An 18,948-nucleotide genomic window follows, 5' to 3' on the forward strand; every position below is an offset into this window, starting at 1 on the left:
ATTTGCATAAAGCTCGAAACTTCGATATTCCGTGCATAATAATAAACTATTATACACTCCAATCAAAGCTCACAGGCACATTTGCTTGAATGCTTTTTTGGAAAAAAACATTATCTAAACTTTTATAAAAATATACTTTGAATAATATTTAAGGAGATATAGAAGCCAGCCAAAATTTCAAAATTTCAATCCAGTTTTCTGAAACTTCTACTGAATATTTTGCCAAAAGGCTCTAGACGACCTTCATTTTGATGTTCTTTAGGTCGCCATAGAGCCTTTTGGCAAAATATTCGGTAGAAGTTTCTGAAAACTGGATTGAAATTTTGAAATTTTGGCTGGCTTCTATATCTCCTTAAGAGTCGATTAAAATTTTTGAACTTTTTTGAGATTATTCCATAGACTATGATAAAAAAATTTTAAATTGGAAAAATTTATAAAGACTCATTTTTTCCTAAAGATTAAATAAGTATTGTATGTGCTGGAACACAATTTCCCATCAGAAATACAGATTTATATCAAATCTTGTTCAATATGAATCTATATGATGCGCAAGACGTGATCAACAAAGTTGCGCGGGTAAAAATCGCGGGAAATGAGTGCAGCGCGCGTCAAATTTAGCAAACCTCAAGGCATACGACACTCGACAGTGTGCTATGTAGCATGCTCGGTTTATACACACATACAATACCGCAGTACACATTACACCTACGCATCGTGTAAGCCTGCAATGTTGATATACACGCGGAACATAAAGTTGCAGTAGCTTTTGACTTTTTTACCAAAAAGAGTATACTAGAGAACTTCATATGATGTGCTTGTGATTGTTAGAATATCTTGTGCTGTGTCAGTCAGAGCTTCGACATTACTGGGCCGCATTGAGAAATTAGTTACGCGTGTGAGTGCTGTGTCTAGTTCTCTGCTAAGTTAGTGTTAATCCATTATGATTCTCGTGTACACGAGAGAATTTTTCTTCGTCTTACACATGAGGTTATGATTTTACCAGTGTGATAAAATTACAAGCCATTTGATTCACTCACTTAATTCAATTGTACATAACTAATTGTGGTTCTTAATCAATTACCAAAACTTGGAAAAAAATTTAGTTGATAACAAAATAATGAGTATGACAAGGATTTTAAACCATGGATTCACCCATACGTAATGGAAGTATTTCCAAGACAAGTAATACATCATCAGTCGAAGAAGCTAGAGAAGAACAATGTCTTTTTAATGGTACCACCAACAAGCCTTACTCACCCAAATTACTACCAAGTATTAGTAGATTCGGTAGAACTATCAAGCCAAAATCTCCTAGTACTGTAGTATTTGATTCGCCAAAGGCATGTATTGTTTGAACAACATTCAAGATTCTTAAACTAAAGTGATTGTAGCCTGAAAAGTTGCAAGCTACTGTGACTGTTCAATTAAATTAAGCGTAACAAATAAATATGACAATAAACTCTGTTTACAAATGATTTTTTCAAAATTTGTTTTATAGTTTATACATAAATTACTAATGATGAATTATCTACAACAAATTTTGCAGAATGCTAAATTACCAAAAAGTATCAAGCTAGAGAAAACTGAGGATGAACTACACAAAATGGAAGATTCATCTAGCGTCACAAGCGACTCAATAAGCAGTTTGGATAATTCAATTGTATCAAAAGATGAAAGTATTGACAATGAAGATCCAATAAAATGCCCATGGCATTTGGGACAAGTAGTATGGGCTAAAATGGGTGGCTATCCATACTGGCCCAGTGTTGTTACATTAGATCCAGTGACTCAATCATATCAGCGAAAAGGTTTGTAATAAATAGTATTTGCTTTGTACCTATAAAATAGTACGATTTTATATTTATCTTATTTATATCATTAAATTCAATATAATTTTAAGATAATTTTAAATATTTATACATATATAGATATATATATGTATATATTTTTTTTTGCTACTAAAATAGTACTCAACTTGGAACATAATGATTCATGAACCAACTGAGTTTAAACATTTTTTTTTATTGGAAATTTCAAAATCATTGATAATAAATCACAGTAATTCCATTTTTAAGATTGTTATAAAAATAAATTGAAAAAAGGGAAGTTTCAAGTAAATTAGCATTATTTTACAAATGATTGTGAGTTTCGTAGGTATATTTGGAATTCAGTTCATTTATTACAATATGTATAACCCCCAATGAATACTTTATTAACATAAATGTAAAAACATTTTAGAATAGATATTTAGTATAAACTTAGAATAGATTGTGAATTAAAAAGAAAAAAAGTATCTTGCAGAGTATTTTTAAAACTCAGAAAATAAAATCTATTATATTTGACATAATTATTGAACAATATTTACGCAATTGCATTGTACAGGAGGAAAAAATCGGAATCAGGTCCATTTAAGATTTTGTGCAGATAGAGGAAGACACAATTGGGTATTCTGCAATAATGTACTACCATTCACAAGTAAAAGTGATTTTGATAAGCTTAGTGCTGAAGTTTTATCAGACAGTAAGAAAAGAGCAAAATATGGTACTGCTTACATCATAAAACCATCTTTAAAACGATATTGGGAAAATGCTATAACTGAAGCTGCTGCATTATTTTCACAAAGCCTTGAAGATAGAATTGAATTATTCAAACCTGGCGGTGAACCAAAAAGTTTTTTACTCGAAATAGTTGACTACCAAGTAGATAACCAGAAAAAAAGAAAACAAAGTACAACTTCTGAAGAAGAAATAAAAGTTAAAAAACCAAAAACCAATGTAAGTAGAAAAGCTGCTTATTTTTTATAAAACTTTAATGTTAACTGAAATTACCTTTTTTTAGAATGGAGAATTAGAATCAAATGAAAAATCGAATCAAAAAAATACTTCCAAAAATAATGTGAATCTTGAATCACCACTGACACCTCCATCAAGTAACAAAGATTCGGGGGATGAAGCCCCAATATCTCAAAAATTGAAATTGAAATGTAGATCTATGAGAGAAAACAATGGTAAGGACGGTTGCTTTGAAGTTTTTTGCGAACGAAACAAAGAATCAGCCCTTGAGTTGGATCCAGAAGCCTCTGAAGCTGATATCAAAGCATATTTGATGGATCTCTGGAAAAATTTGAATGAGCAAGAACGAAGCAAATATCGCGCTGACTATCTTAAAGATGTTTTTTCTATGGATGAGACTGAAGAGGATGAAGAAGACACTGACAGTGAAGCAGATAAAGATGAAACAACTTTTGTTGAATCAGAATCTGTTGATAAATCTGCAAACCGTCGGTCTAAACCTAATCGACGTGATCATTCGGACCCAGATGATCTGGAATCAACAGACTTTGAACAAGTTATGAAAAAGAACAAATACAAGGAAGATAGTGATGAAGATGAGTCTGTTGAGATTTCTAAACGTCCTCGTCCAATTAACTTTTTTAAAGGTATAAAGAATGAAAAAGTGTGTCAATTGTGTGAAAATACTGGTAAACTAATTCGTTGTAAGGGACCTTGCCACTCCTATTTCCATTTAACTTGTGTCAAACCTAGTGAATCAAGTACTGAAAACAGTGAAACTGATGATATTACAGAAAATGAAGCAAATAAAGAAGTTTTAAAGAAAATTAAGGATAAAGTAAAACAAAAGAAAAAGCAGCCAAAGTATGAAGAAAATCTTGAAGAAGATTTCAAGTGTTTTGATTGTTTATCTGGCATAGCACCTCCTTGTTTCATTTGCCATCTACGTGATGGTGAAAGAATAAAATGTTCAGTTTTAATTTGTGGAAAACACTATCATTTAGATTGCCTTAAACGTTGGCCTCAAAGTCAATGGCAAGGTGATAGACTCTGTTGTCCATATCATGTGTGTCATACTTGTGTATCAGATAATCCACAAAATGGGCAACGACTTTCTAACGAAAAAATCGTGAGATGTGTTAGGTGTCCATCTAGTTATCACACATCAATATCATGTTTACCTGCAGGTTCAAACATACTTACTGGCAGTCACATAGTTTGTCCAAAACATTATAAATCATCTCAACCACCTACCAATGCTACCTGGTGCTTTTTATGTGATAGAGGTGGCAGTCTTATATGCTGTGATACTTGTCCTATGTCATTCCATTTGGAATGTCTAGGTAATTTAGTTTCTTATATTTGTATGAGTAAGTTCAAATGGTTTCAAGCTTCAATAAATCATTACTTTTAATGTTCTGTAGGAATTGATGCACCAGATGGCGATTATATATGCGAAGATTGTGAAACTGGACGACTACCCTTATACGGTGAAGTAGTATGGGTAAAATTAGGAAATTACCGGTGGTGGCCTTCAATTATTTGTTATCCTCAAGAAATCCCCAAAAACATTTCTGATATTGCTCATAAAACAGGAGAATTTTGTGTTATGTTCTTGGGTAGTAATGATTATCACTGGATTCATAGGTATGTTAAAAAAAAAGTTTGACAATAAAATTATGTTCAATCAACTAACTACTTTGAAAATTTTAGAGGTAAAGTTTTCTTATACCAAGATGGTGATGCCAAAGCAAAAAATACGGGATCTAAAAAAAAAGGAGAAACTTTCAACAGAGCTATGTTAGAAGCTAAAGCTTACCATGATAACTATGTAATTGAAAGAGCACTGGATAAGAATAAGGACAATAGCAATCTTAAACCACCTCCATACGTGAAGTTAAAAGTAAATAAATATTTTGTATTATACAAATAACTTAATTATTCAATCAGTAACTCCATGTATTATGTACTTTCAGATAAATAAACCAGTCGGTAATGTCAAAATTCCAGAACCAGATAGTATGCAAGCTTGTGAATGCGATCCGAATCAACCATATCCATGCTCACCTGAGTCTGATTGTTTGAACCGACTTTTAATGATAGAATGCAGTGCAGATGCATGTCCAGCCGGCGACAAGTGTCAGAATCAACTATTCACAAAACGTGCGTACCCTGCTCTTAAAGCTATGCACGTCGAGGAACGTGGCTGGGGTCTTCAAACTCTTGAAGATATTAAAGCAGGACAATTTATCATTGAGTATGTTGGCGAGATTATTGACGAAGCAGAATATAGACTCAGACTAGCTCAAAAACGAGAAAGAAAAAATGATAATTATTACTTTCTAACTATTGACAATAATAGGATGATTGATGCTGAGCCAAAAGGAAATCTCAGTCGTTTCATGAGTAAGTTCAATAACGATAAAAATTTTTAATTTTTTGTGTTTATTTTTTTTATTAATACTTACAATATTTTTAATTTTCTACCCAAGATCATTCCTGCTTGCCGAATTGCGCAACGCAAAAATGGACCGTCAATGGCGATACGCGAATCGGTTTATTTGCCGTACGTGATATTAAGCCAGGAGAAGAATTGACATTTAATTATAATTTAGCTTGCGATGGAGAAACTAAAAAACCTTGTCTCTGTGGAGCACCTAATTGCAGTGGATTCATAGGGTTGAAAGCTAAACAACAATCAACAAATGTGGCGCAAGAAAAAAAAATTGAGAAAACCGAAAAAATTAAGAAACGAAAGTACGTTTAATACAAATAAAATGATCATATTTTTATTTTATATTTAAATGAACTAAATCTTATCAATTTTGGTTTTTAGAAATAAAAAATCTCATTTATGCTGGAACTGTAATGAAAAAATAGTAAATCCAGAAGAAGCCCACAAATGTGACCAAAAAACATGTGGTAAAATTTATCATCCAACTTGTATTGCAATTGAAGATGGCCCTGATCAAATTTTTCATTGCCCATGGCATTTTTGTGCTGAATGTTTTAAAAGAACGAGTATTCGATGCAGTTACTGTTGCAATGCATTTTGTCAAAGTAATTATTTATTGTAATGATAATTATTTAATATTCGATTTACTCAATATATAAACTCATCAAACAGATCACATGGAAGGCAACATACAAGAGCATCAGCCTACAAACAGTTTCGTATGTTATAAACATACGTTAGAGTACGCAATGTTTGAAAATGGAGAGCTAGGAGAAGGTCTAATGGATGATGATGATGAAGACGATTCAATACTAACAGAAGAAACTGTTATTGCCAATAGCACATGCATCGAAGATGAGCAGCTGAATGAGACCATGCCAAATTCACGTTGCTCCATCGTCGAGGTAAGACATCGAACGAGGAGTAAACAAGAGTGCATCGACTAGCGTATTATGCTCATCAATTTTTCACGCGCATCCTATCATTTTCCCAATGTCCTCTTGAATTTCTCACGCGATTTTCAGCTTCACGTAATATTATTTCAATTCATTATTTGAAGTTCGATTTTTAGTAAATTTGTTTATTTTACTGTTTTATTAGAACTTGCATGATTTAATTATAATGTATCTCTAAATGTATGAATAGCTGACTACTTAGTTTTATCAAACAGTAAAAGACGAACATATTTTTATTTGTCATAAATTTGTCAACTTAAAAGTCGAAATATGAGAATATTTGAAAACGATCTATACATGCAAATATCAAATCATAAATATTATTATTAATATTTGTTATATTATATTAATAAGGAATCTTAAAGTCTCTAGCGTGACTTTGCCTTGCCTATCTCTGATGCATAAAGAAACTGATACACAAATAGGCTCTAACAGTGCAATGAAACATTTAATTTGAAAATATCATTTGTTGAACGTGCTTTCATTAAAGCGTTGAAAATGAATGCGTTAATTTTTTTCTGGATATAATATATATTTTATGATATACTTATGGTAGTTAAAATATTGGACTTATACTTGAATGCGTGGATGCATCATTTCTCATGGTGCCTTTGATTGCTGCCCAATTAATTTTTTTAAAAACAGAAGTTTTTAAAATAAATTTCGATTTCTTTATTAAATTAAAGCTAATTACGGTTGTAATTTTAATTTAGTAGTTGGCTTTAGTTTAATTAATTATGTATATATTAATAGGAAATAGTTAATTTAGTCTCTATTATGAAAACAAATTGTAAATTAAGAACTTCATGAAATTTAGTATATATGAAATAACGTGTATTATTTTGTTTTATACAATAATATTATAGAATCTGTTTTATTTATAATTGGAATATTTTTGTTTTTACCTTTTATAAATCCGTGTATGATATAATCTATATCCCAATATATTATTCATTTCGACAAAGCTTGATATTTTCATTGGTATTATCTGGTATAAAAAAACAATTTTTATAATTCCTTCACAAATTTCCTTTCAAAATCCAGTTCTTGGTATGGTACATTAAATACTAAACAAAAAAATAATCATTTGAGTTTAATAAATCTATTGAAATCATAAGAATAGTGACTTAAGTGTTTTATATGGTCAATTTATTTTTTATTTCATCTTTCATTGAGTAAGTATATTTTAAGTATTATAATTTATTTTGGTAGATGTTGAATCTAGTAGTTTCATCATAAAGATTGGTATCATTGAAATAATTAAATAATATACATTGTCTAATATTGATGATACTGCATAAATACTTGTATCTATTGATAGTATTGAAAATTAAATTACAGATATTAAACAATTTGTTTGGAATTTCCAAACAAATTTGAACAAATGAAGCAGTTTGAAACATGTATCCCTTAACTCATCATAAAGTATTGATCATTTTTCTGATAATTTCAACTTTAGATTCAAATCAGTTTTTAACTCACGATGCTTACAAAATCTAGCACTTTTCTGTGTCAATTTTTGTAGAAAAGTGTTAGTTTTTGTAAACAGCGTCGTTATATTTTTATAAAATTTTATGTAGAGTTTCAAAAATAGTAAAAATGACAAATATATATTATAAAAATTTGACTTATAAAACAATAATTCATCAACTGATGTAGTGCTTTGATATATTCCTTAATTAACATAAATGTGATATTGCAGGTTCGTGGTGGCAGCGATGATGACATTCGTTTAACTGGAGGCTATGATGGATCCGATGTATCATTACCTTCAAATACAAAGACCAAATCATGTTTGAAACAAGAAAAAATGAAAATTGATCTAACACCCGATCAAATTGCAGCTATTATAGGCGTTGTTAAATGAGGACGCGGTAGGCCTAGGAAGAATCCGAGGCCTACCGTTTAATTCAATTAAGATTTTCAATACGTGATAGTTGAAAATTTTTTTTATCAATTTATTGAAATGAGCGCATTTTTATAAAAATATTACCGATTTTTAATGGCAGACCAACATCTGACTGTAAAGATGGTTTTGCCTTGTAATGTATATATACAGACTGTTATTTAAATTTAAGGACTGAATTATAAGTAATCTAAGGACTGATTTAAAATTTTTCATTTTCTATTTAAACAATTAATTTAAGTGACGAAACTATTAAATGGAGATATGAACATAGTTTTAGCACTAAGCTATTTTTAAGCTGAAAAGTGAACGCAATAATGTAAATTACATATTGCTACAGTAATGAAATACACATGTATATAAATCTTTTTAAAATGATAATTTTTAAGAATTTTCATTATTCTACATCAACAATTTTTTTTCTCATGAGAAGTGTAACTACACTCGGCAACAAAATTATCGCAACAAAAAATTTCATCGAAATTTTGTCCATTTTCAAATGCTTCTATCTTAGGCTATGTTTATCGTATCGACACGACTTTTTTTGATTTCTTGGAAATTTTGTCCTCTTCAAATCCATATTATTTACTATGATAAGATTCGAGTCAATGTCGAGTTACCAGTAGTGTTTGAGCGCAACACTAAAAGGTAATAAAAAAAATCGATTGTTTAAACGTGTTCATGGACTACAGTACTTTTTTTATTGAAATCTAACATACACCATCACAAAGTACTCTTTTCAACGAGTAATTTAAAAAAAAACAGAGCTCTCTAAGATTTTTTTAACGCCCTGTAGGTCGATTTGAAGGTACCATTTGAAGTACATAAAATCCCTCGAGCTGAAATCGACTCGATTCTTGGACATTTTGCGTACTTTAAATGATACCTTCAAAACAATCTACAGGGCGCAAAAATAGTCGTACAGAGTTCTATTTTTTTTTTTAAATTACTCGTTGAAAAGAGTACTTTGCGGTGGTGTATGTTAGATTTCAATAAAAAAATTACTGTAGTCCATGGACACGTTTAAACAATCAATTTTTTCCAGTAATTTTTAGTGTTGCGCTCAAACACTACTGGTAACTCGACATTGACTCGAATCTTATCATAGTAAATAATATGGATTTAAAGGGGACAAAATTTCCAAGAAATCAAAAAAAAGGACCGTGTCGATACAATAAATATAGCCCAAGATAGAAGCATTTGAAAATCGACAAAATTTTGATGAAATTTTTTGTTACGATAATTTTGTTGCTGAGTGTATTAAAAAAAATAATGTATAATACAATTTGTACATTTTATATGTAGCTTATTTTGTGTACAAATAGTCTGTTAAAATAATCATGTTTAATTGCTTAATGGTTTTATTTGAATTATATTGAGAAATATTTTACAAAGGTGAAAAAACCCATGTTATGCGTATAGTGTAAATGAAATACAATCATTGATATGTAATATAGGTTATAATTTTTATTTCTTTTAATGCACGACAAAAGTCTTTTAATAATCACTTTAACTCAAATATACATATATATCTTATAATTATTTCATCATTGAAAATTGTTTAGTTCATGCATAAAAATTTTATTAATTGTTCATGTTTCTTATTTTCACTGGAAACTGTTACAGTCATACTTTTATTTCTATTAAATCCAATAGGCATAAGTGTAAAATAATAGCTAAAAAATAAAAAAAACTTAGAGTTACAATAAATAAAATTGATATTTATTTGTGTACTTTGAGTTAAGTATCTTAGTAATACTCTTATCTACTTAATTCATTGTACATACTTCAAATGAAACTCATTAATATTTTATTAAAATAAAATTCATGATACCTTTGCACACTCTAAAAGAATAGGTCATTGTTAAAAATTTGGTCGCATACTTGAAATAATTTAATTCATCAATTACAATAATTCATTTGATATTTATATTTTCACATAGATTGCAAACAGCAACAATGTAATTTTCTGTTTGAACTCATAAATATTATTATCACTCTCATAAATATATAATATATATTACAAATCTAAATATACAATTAATCGTAATCAACGAGTTTGAGGATATTGTAAAAGTTAAAAGCTAACTCCACAATGATACGACACGGAAATCAACGTTAAACAAAAATTCTATTAAAATATCTGTACAGTAGTAGAAATGTATGTATATAAATTTATATTGCTATTGAAGCTTAATTTGCTTTACATATTTTAACTATGATATTCTTCTTGTTATTTTGCTTTAAAAAACTTAATCGTTATTTCAAAATGAAAGAATAAAATTAAATTATAGAAAATTTGTTTTTGACCTATAGATGTGTTTAGCAAATTTTCGTTCATTTAAGTATTTTTCACGCCAGTGACCAGAAAGTAGCAGTTGCCAGTCGCTGTACAAATCGGAAAATGCCATGTTCGAGACACAGGGTATGAAAAATAGTACATTACGTAGCTAAGGTGGTAGGTCCATTTTGTACAAGTGTGAGATTGTCAACAGCCCTAGTTTCATATTGTACTGTTTGTCACAATGTGCGAGAATCTTAAAATTGACTTTCCGCACACTATGCAAAATCTAGCTATGCTTGAACTGAAAATTTGACAATCGTAAAAAATGAACCGTGTCCCACCTCTGTTGTGTACTGTTAGTCAAGGAGTACAAGAAGTCGATTTTAAGATTTTTCCGCCCGCTTTGATAAAAAATAGCATAGTGGCCTAGGACAGCAATATACTAATAATCGAATTTCAGCTATTTTAAATCAAAGCTTATTCCTAGATAGATCTTTATAACGTGATGTAAATAAAAATTTTTTTAACTTACATAAATTTTATATATAAAACTCGTGCTTTTTCAAATACCGATTGATACAACCGACGATATAATTAATAATTTTCTATTAGCATAAAAATAAATCATTGTAAAGAGTATTTAGTTTAACTATGATGAAAGTAATCAGATCATACATTGGTCGGCTCACGACCGTAGTCCTGATATAATCTTGGGCTTCCTTGATTAGAAGAATTGGTTGTATAAACTCTTGTGCTCGGTGAGCTTTGTACAGATGTAGAATTCGATATATTTTCATCAGGACTATCGACAATTAATCGTTTTCTCAATACAGGTGCGACGAAATGCTGTCCGGCAGATAAATCTCGCTTAGATGATTGATTCTAAAAACATATGATATGCAATTACTATTATAAACGTTTTTTATGTATAAAAGTAAAGATATGAAGAAAATAATTCACTAACTTTAGGTTTGGAGGCTGGTAAAGTAGCTCCAGTTACAAGTCCAAGTATACTAATAGCAAGGCCACTAAGCTGCACAGCAGCTAATGGAGATAAACCTGTTCGTACAAGACCTAAAGCAAGGAAAGCTGCTTGAGCTAAAACAGGAGCTGCACCAGCAGCGCTAGCTGCTGAACCTGCTAATTGACCTCCTCCAACAGCTGGGCCATATGCAAAGCATAAATTGTGTCTGTCCACCTTTAAAGTTTTTAAAATGAATGAATTAAAACAAAAACATCTAGATCAAGAAAATACAATTTTACAAAAATTTGTTTGAAAAATTCCATACCCGAATGTGGAAATAATAACATACATAATATTCGAAAATTATACTTGTCTCACTTTTCCTATTTTATTAATTAATTGTTAAAAAGAAAATGAATCAAAATAGATATTTATTGAGTTATTAAAAAGAATAAAACCAAGATAAGATTCAATAAAAGTAAAAAGGCTTCTCGAATGCTGAGTCGCTCAATTATTATAATATCATTTTTTTAAATTGAATAGTTAGTAAATCATTCGTTTGTGCTGAATCTTACCACATGTTTAATAAGCATATAAAGCAATCCAAATGGTGTGATTAGTGGGCAGGCAAGACTGTAAACTGTTGTCATGGTAAATACAAGAAGAAGCCAGGCATAATGGGCACCCAATGGAAACTCCCACAAGACTGCTTTTCTAACGTAAATACGTTCCGCTCGACTTCTAGCTATGCACAGTCTGAACGTGTAAAGTGCTAATTCTGAAAATCTCATTAATTCCATTCCAGTGCCAAGTAAAGCAGCAGTTATCACATAATTTACAAACAGTGCACCCTGTAATAAAAAAAATATTATGAGAAACATATCTTAAGGCTTTTCAAAAGTATTAACTGTTATTTTAATATACCTGGTCTGGTAGAAAAACACACTGCCAAGGAGTTGTGTTGTTATTAGCATTGATGGTCCATTCGACGAACGCTTGTGCACTCGTTAATCCTAGACTAGGTAGGATTAGGACCATGAGTAAAAGTAGTAACAAAGTTTTTCGCATAAGAGTACGATTTAAACCACTTCGTGTCCAGTGTCTGACTAATGATTCGCTTCTTCCGACTATAGCCGGCATCAAAGCGGCTACAGTCACGAGGAGAACAGTTGGTACAAATGCTGACAACAGAGGACTTAATTTTTTTATTTCTCCTGTTGTTGACAGGTTATTCAATGCTGTGACAGCGACCTAAATGTAAGGAAAAAGTAATAATGTACTAAATTATTATGAATAAGAGATTCACTACTTACAGAATATACTTACAGCTGGTGTAGTCAAGAAGAAAAGGATAAGTCCAAGAACTGCATTTATCAGTATAGCATTTAAATACCAACAAGGTCTTGGTATACTCAAGTTTTCCCAGAATATATCAGCTGGAGAGGGCGCATAGTCTACGAGCCATCTAATCGATGGTGACGAACGTAATGCTCGTCGCATGGTTCTTGCAGCACCAGGTGTACCTATTTAAATCAAAAGTTTTGATAAATTAATAGTGCATGGAAATGCCAAAAATAATTTTGAATTTAATCATTAAAACTCACCAAGAGTTACAAAAGCCACACCGATTGGACGACTCAGAGCAGTCTTGCGTTCCACTTCTACGAGTGCCGTCAAACGTGCTTCCTCAGCTGTATAAAATTCGAGTGCATCTACTTGCTTCTAAACACAATAAAATATTTTAAATATAAATGTTTTTTATTGTATTTGGTTTAAATGATTGAAAATTTACAATTTTTTTATGGATAATTGAACTTACTTGTCTAAAACAGCACCCTATGAGCTGTCCACAAGGTTTGGGATACAATTTCAAGGGACCTTTTCTTCTATTGTAATTCTCACAGTATAGCTTGGCCTGTTCAGCACAATCTCTAGCTGCATCTAAACTAGAAAGTTCCCTGATATCATAAGCTAAAGTTACATCCTCTATACTCAAAGTAGGAAAAGCCTCTCTATAATAAGAATTCAATATTAATAACAAAGGATCATTTATAAAAAATTATATTCAAACAATAAAATTGAAACTTACTTAAAGTATTGAGTCAAGCCTTCAACGTTGCATTGGTGCCTGGGTATTTCCGAAATGAGTAATGTTCTAGCAGTTAATTCACCACCTGGCTTCATATCTCTTACCTATCATAAAATTAAATAATTATCAAAAACTCTAACATCACTTGGGATCAAAGAAGTTTTTATTACTTGTTTAATAAACCGCCTCATGACAAATGCTCCTATAGGTAAATATGATAAAAGTATTATTGTGTGCACCCATAGCCATGGCGATCTAGAGTCAAGATTCGACAGTGTAGTATGACTGAAGGCACTAGGATCTCCACTTATGTTACCATGAAAGTTGATTGGTAAGATTATGCATAGGGAAACAACTGTCATCATGAATGTCAGCAAAATTAGATGTCTTTGAAATGAGACATATAGCAGACCATCGGGCCCTGCTCGTTTTAAAAGCTCTGCATCTCTATGGGTATAAATTACAGGCAAAGTAACTAACATTATTGTTTCTAAAAAAATTTAATACTTATTTAATTCATGTCAATTTAACTAACGGTAACCGAAATGCTGTAACGATCCATGATAAAAATCCCCTATCCGAGTGAGACAGATGGGAACTTGAAGAGGCTGATTCAATGCACTGGATTTCGGCATCTCTTGAATCGTGTTCTCCATAAAATAATTCCATCCAACGATTTTCTGATTTGTGCAATAATGCAAGTCTTCCATAGTTCCATGCTTTCTTTCTTAGCAAACCAAATAGTAATACAAGAAGCTGTGAGTTGTAAAAAAACAAAATAAGACAATTTGATGAAAATAGAATTATAATAAATCTTACTAAAATACGATAAAATAAAACTCACAAGAAAAGCCAAACTGTTAATTAGCAAGTTGTCTGGAACTCCATTGTAAAGATTTAAAATTAATGTACGGTTCCTATGAATTATCATACACTGGTCAATAGATGGTGGAGTGTATTGACTGGGACTGTAAAAAAAAAAAAATTGATTATTTTATTGATTGACAAGAAATTATTAAATGTAAGATTCAACATATTTTAGTAACGGTCTGGAGATTCATCTTTTGAAAACAGTAAAATAAGATTTAAGATGCCAAACAAGTTAAAAATTCGCTATTGCTTTACGAATATAATTTTACTCTCGAATTAAGTAAGCAACAAACAGATGCGGATTACTCGCTTGGTCATAAAGTATATCTGTGTTAACGAAAAATACTTAGCCTCTGCAACTAAATAATATGAATGCAATTTTTGTTTCAAACGAAGTGCCAGTATATACAAAAATATGACAGCAATCTAATTCTGTACGGTGGAACACCGGAATTTCCTATACTCATACACGTTCCACTACTCTGTTGGACCGGTCAGAATTAGATTGAGTCTAGTGTACACTAAGTGGAGAATAATGGAACGTGTATAAGCGTAGGAAATTCCGGCGTTCCGTCCGACAGAATTAAAGTACTCTAATTGTATCGCTACTCGAAGCTCTAAACATAGATCATTACCAATACATTATTTGAATCGTGACCTAATATTAATAAGGAAAAGAACGCCTCAAATGTGTGTATGCGTTCTCACGTGTCAAACATCTAATAATATATAGTCAAACATCTAATAATATATAGTTATGTTCAACATATGACACGATTAAATTTTTTCGCAGAATACGACGGCAAATGACGCAAAATTGAAGCCCAAAAAAATGCTTATTTTATAGTGTAAACTACAAAGCAAAATGTTAATAGACACCTACAATACGATGTGTTTTTTGTGCAGCAGGTAAATGTCCGTTATCGCACATTGTAAGCCTAAGAAAATTATTTGTGACAGTTTTTTTCTTCGTGTTTATGTAATATACACATACACATATGGTTACCGATGATGTAGTTGTATAAAACGAATACAAAAGTCATAAAGGCAAATGCTGTGTAACAAGAGCCTATAGGCCTGAAAATAATAATAACGAGAAAAGTGAAAAAATATGCAGTAGTTTTATGCAGGCAAAAATGCAATAAAAGCATCGTTGCGTCGAGAAAGTTTTTCTTGTATGAAATAATTGGTTGCGGTGGTGACTTGTAAGTCACATAATGTTACGTTGATTTCTGAATTTTTTCGGTTCTCGAGGTAGCTCGCAACATATTACATTACTCCTATAAAACGACAGATGCTCGCATTAGATATTTTCGCGATCAAATGATAATGCGAAGATTGTGCGATCGGAGAGAACAAAACAGACAACTTTTTATATTAACCAAACCTCTTTGCATGTGTGCGCGCCGTTTTTCTATTTGATGATATATTTTGCATTTGTAATGCACATTATATTATAGACATACAAATATACACGAGTATTTTGATGCAAGTAGGCGCTATTAGGTGTCGTAACATATCTCGTACGTAGCCACTGCATGATGGAATAGTAATCGGCACCTGCTGTACAGAAATTTTTGACGAACCATTGAATACATTTAATGATTTAACACGCAATCGCTCGAAATTTTTGTCAAGTAAATGAAATCGTGACGCTCCAAAAAACAGTTGCGTGGTATGACATTAAATGCGTGTGTGTGAGTAAGTGTGTGGGTGGGTGGGTGTGAGTGTGTATGTGCGTGTGTGTATACAGTGTATGTGCATGCGTGTGTGCTTTGGTATCATTGCTCATTGTTGCCTCTGATTTTATATATATATATATATATATAATATTACAGAGCAATCGTATACGTATACGACGTGACACTACCGTTTACGCACGCATACATGTAAAGCGACTTTCGCTCAAATTCATTGAAAATGTATGCAGTATGCTGCACATGTAATATAAAAAGTGAGAGGCTAGTAGCTGGTAGCTATATACTTTGCAGCTGTGACTATTCTAATAACTGCAATTGCATATAAAAATACTAAGCAGCAAACGACTCTATAAACATGCGTGGTATCGCAATCGAGCCCTGGACGAATGTAAAACTTATTATAATGTGTATAATATTGAATGCATGACCGTTGTAGGAAAAAGAAAAACTCAACGGGCCCGCGTCGAAGCAAGCTCGCGCAAGACTCACTTGGGATATAAGTCCGCGTCCATGATGGTCAGGCGTTGCTTTTTATTATTAATTTCATGAATTGATGTTGACGACGAGCGCAGAACATTTCACTGGTACCGTAGCTGCATGTGTCAGCAGCGGCCTGACACATCGCCGTTTTTGGCAGGAAAACTGTTTTCTACTGCCTCGATCACACCTCTCTGTGACTGCAGCGAGATGACGAAGAAAAGTCAAAGCTTCTGCTCACTGCGATGATGTCTTCGATCTACTGATATATGTACGATATATCACCACGCACTAAACGACTACTGCTCACTATACAACTATTGTCGATTGCGCCTCGACATATGTATATAGGTAGTAAACGTTTTCAATGCACGAAGCACGATATACACCTGACGTGTATCGCATGTGTATGTATGGGTATATATATATGATAAATGTAAGATATATAAGATATATATACATATAAGTATATAATATATATATGTATACACAAAAGTTAGTCGTAACGCGACATTATCATCGTTGTTGCACTCTACACTACACAGTGGCGAAATCAATGACGGCTAAACGCGCACTAACTGCGAGAAGCAAATCGTCTTTCGACTTTCCGTCAGCCCCCACTCGTCAATATGCCAGAGCCGTTGTACGTATATCTTCACATGTGAGTCGAGGGTCGAGGAATACCGCAGACGCAACTCGCGTCTCGAGACGCGCGAGGCATCAAGCCATTGAAAATTGAAATACGACGCGGCAGCGCTACCGTCTGCTATACCGCCGTGCCAGACTCTTTTTTCGTCTTTTCTCGGAGCACTTGCTTGATTCTATCGGCCAGTAATGAACGCTCGCGAGTTGTGCTGGCACTGCGCTTATTACAAATATTGCTCCAATAGAAATTGCTCAACAGCAAAGAGGGAAAAGGGAGCCTTACGTTTTTGGAGACACTGGACACTCTTTTTTTACATTCGAACTCGCACGGAGTCTACTATTTATACTACGTAGAAATCTATTCCGATGTTGTTTTCAAACGTTATGCGTTACCAAATAAAATATAGTGTTCGGAAATAAAACAGCATGCCCTTCCTAACAACGTAAAAGAAGCGAAAATAAATTGATGTATACTTATCGGCACAGCTTTTGCCGATGTTTACTGTATACAGTATGGATTTCGAAAAACTTAACTACCCGTCGAACAATTTTTTTTTTAAATTATCAAGTACTTAAAAATTAAATGTAGCTTTATGGATAATAGTATATTTCTCAACGGGGGCACATATGGTTTTTTAGCAAAACGAGGGATTATAGCACGAGCCGAAGGCGAGTGCTGTAACGAGTTTTGTTAAAAAACCATATCTGCACCAGTTTGAGATACTATTTTTTCCTACGAGAGCCTAAAATTAGCGGCAAAGTTGCGTATTTTAGGTTAGAGTGGGAAAAAAAATGTTATCTCCTAATAAAATGTCGAATAATAAAAATAGCATTCATCTTGTTCAATATTCTATTTTTAAATATTTTTTTCATTGTTTACCAGTAAAAGACTTTAACTCTTGATCATTGGTTAAAGTGAAATTAAAAAAGACCAAGCTGGTGAATATAGTACTCGTTTCGTACAATGTCAATGTCTGCACATGTGTTTATTTACATTAAGTGGAAGCTAGAATTGGAAAATAGTTTTAAATGTTGTAAATAACTTTAGTCTGATAAGCAGTCAAATACAATAGCACTTTTCACAACCAAAAGAGTAATTACAATTTGGAACTTCGTGAACATTAGCGAGCAATGAAATTTTAAAATTACATCGTTGTACAGTTGGTTAGCTCCGATTCAAATACAATATATTTCAATGTTGTAATCACTCTGTCCTTCGAATTATTTTTAAAATTAAAAATTGCTTCGTTTATTTTCTTAATTGCTTGAGCAAGTAAAAACTTTCTAGAACAGAATTGAATAATTTTTTGATTATTTGATAAAGCGCCTCCATCTGAATCACATAATTTTCGAGGACCTTTATTTTAAGAAAATATATTCTTATTTCAGAATATACTTGAAATAGTAGTCGATTATCCAAATACATCACCGTTCACCGTTTAATTTAACATTAAGAAAAAAAAGTCTATTATACGATATTTTATTTCATGATGCTTATTATCATTATAGCTTCATTTGAGCTATTCTATTAATTTTTGTTGCTGCGACCAATAAAATACATTATCCATTTTGGTATTTTACCAACATTTTTGATACTTTGAATTTTCAAGTGTGGAAACAATTAATTTCTGATAAGAATCAATCATTTAAAAATATGATTCAATTGTCGCTGACCCGTATCTAAAATCACACACGGAAAGAATCACTTTTTAAAACCCGAAAAATTTCGTCGGTTTGTAAAGCATTCAAAGAACGCTTTCGGGAGTTGATATTCGACACTATCAAGACAAGCATCGAAATGACACATTGT

The 18,948-nt window shown here is 32.0% G+C and overlaps 2 protein-coding genes across 5 annotated transcripts; one reads left to right on the forward strand and one right to left on the reverse strand.

Annotated features, from left to right (window-relative positions):
- The first annotated feature begins 613 nt into the window (after window positions 1-613).
- Window positions 614-8,310, forward strand: LOC106650343 (histone-lysine N-methyltransferase NSD2-like). 3 transcript variants are annotated; one of them, XM_014368285.2, is made up of 11 exons: window positions 614-1,340; window positions 1,547-1,808; window positions 2,383-2,774; window positions 2,839-4,135; window positions 4,217-4,439; window positions 4,506-4,695; window positions 4,769-5,198; window positions 5,285-5,549; window positions 5,629-5,852; window positions 5,920-6,152; window positions 7,906-8,310. In XM_014368285.2, the coding sequence occupies exons 1-11, from the start codon at window positions 1,143-1,145 to the stop codon at window positions 8,068-8,070; spliced, it is 3,879 nt and encodes a 1,292-aa protein (XP_014223771.1). In that variant the 5' UTR covers window positions 614-1,142; the 3' UTR covers window positions 8,071-8,310. The 3 variants fall into 3 exon arrangements, with proteins under 3 accessions (XP_014223771.1, XP_014223780.1, XP_014223796.1); XM_014368294.2 differs by having other exon boundaries at window positions 614-1,233; XM_014368310.2 differs by having other exon boundaries at window positions 614-895.
- A 1,240-nt stretch (window positions 8,311-9,550) lies between these two features.
- Window positions 9,551-17,129, reverse strand: LOC106655228 (CSC1-like protein 2). 2 transcript variants are annotated; one of them, XM_023461088.1, is made up of 12 exons: window positions 16,506-17,129; window positions 14,291-14,414; window positions 13,982-14,202; window positions 13,617-13,893; window positions 13,447-13,550; window positions 13,177-13,369; window positions 12,962-13,076; window positions 12,684-12,880; window positions 12,282-12,608; window positions 11,933-12,208; window positions 11,358-11,591; window positions 9,551-11,275 (listed from the first exon to the last, which is right to left on the reverse strand). In XM_023461088.1, exons 1-12 carry the CDS (start codon window positions 16,526-16,528, stop codon window positions 11,063-11,065), a joined length of 2,304 nt encoding a protein of 767 aa, XP_023316856.1. In that variant the 5' UTR covers window positions 16,529-17,129; the 3' UTR covers window positions 9,551-11,062. The 2 variants fall into 2 exon arrangements, with proteins under 2 accessions (XP_023316856.1, XP_014231038.1); XM_014375552.2 differs by having other exon boundaries at window positions 12,962-13,079; window positions 16,506-17,125.
- Window positions 17,130-18,948: the final 1,819 nt, after the last annotated feature.

This window comes from Trichogramma pretiosum, unplaced genomic scaffold (genome assembly GCF_000599845.2).
Source record: "Trichogramma pretiosum strain Unisexual culture from Peru unplaced genomic scaffold, Tpre_2.0 scaffold34, whole genome shotgun sequence".
In the NCBI taxonomy this organism is placed as follows: Eukaryota; Metazoa; Arthropoda; class Insecta; order Hymenoptera; family Trichogrammatidae; genus Trichogramma; species Trichogramma pretiosum.

Bases quoted from the DNA above. Each gene is read 5' to 3' on its own strand.
- LOC106655228 (XM_014375552.2), bottom strand. From the start codon at position 16,528: ATGGACGCGGACTTATATCCCAA. The intron at 13,551-13,616 runs GTAATAAAAACT...ATTTTATGATAG, and splicing joins TGAGGCGGTTTATTAAACAA to GTAAGAGATATGAAGCCAGG. The intron at 12,609-12,683 runs GTAAGTATATTC...CCTTACATTTAG, and splicing joins TCTTCTTGACTACACCAGCT to GTCGCTGTCACAGCATTGAA.
- LOC106650343 (XM_014368285.2), top strand. From the start codon at position 1,143: ATGGATTCACCCATACGTAATGGAAGTATTTCCAAGACAAGTAATACA. The intron at 4,136-4,216 runs GTAATTTAGTTT...AATGTTCTGTAG, and splicing joins ATTCCATTTGGAATGTCTAG to GAATTGATGCACCAGATGGC. The intron at 5,199-5,284 runs GTAAGTTCAATA...TTTCTACCCAAG, and splicing joins AAATCTCAGTCGTTTCATGA to ATCATTCCTGCTTGCCGAAT.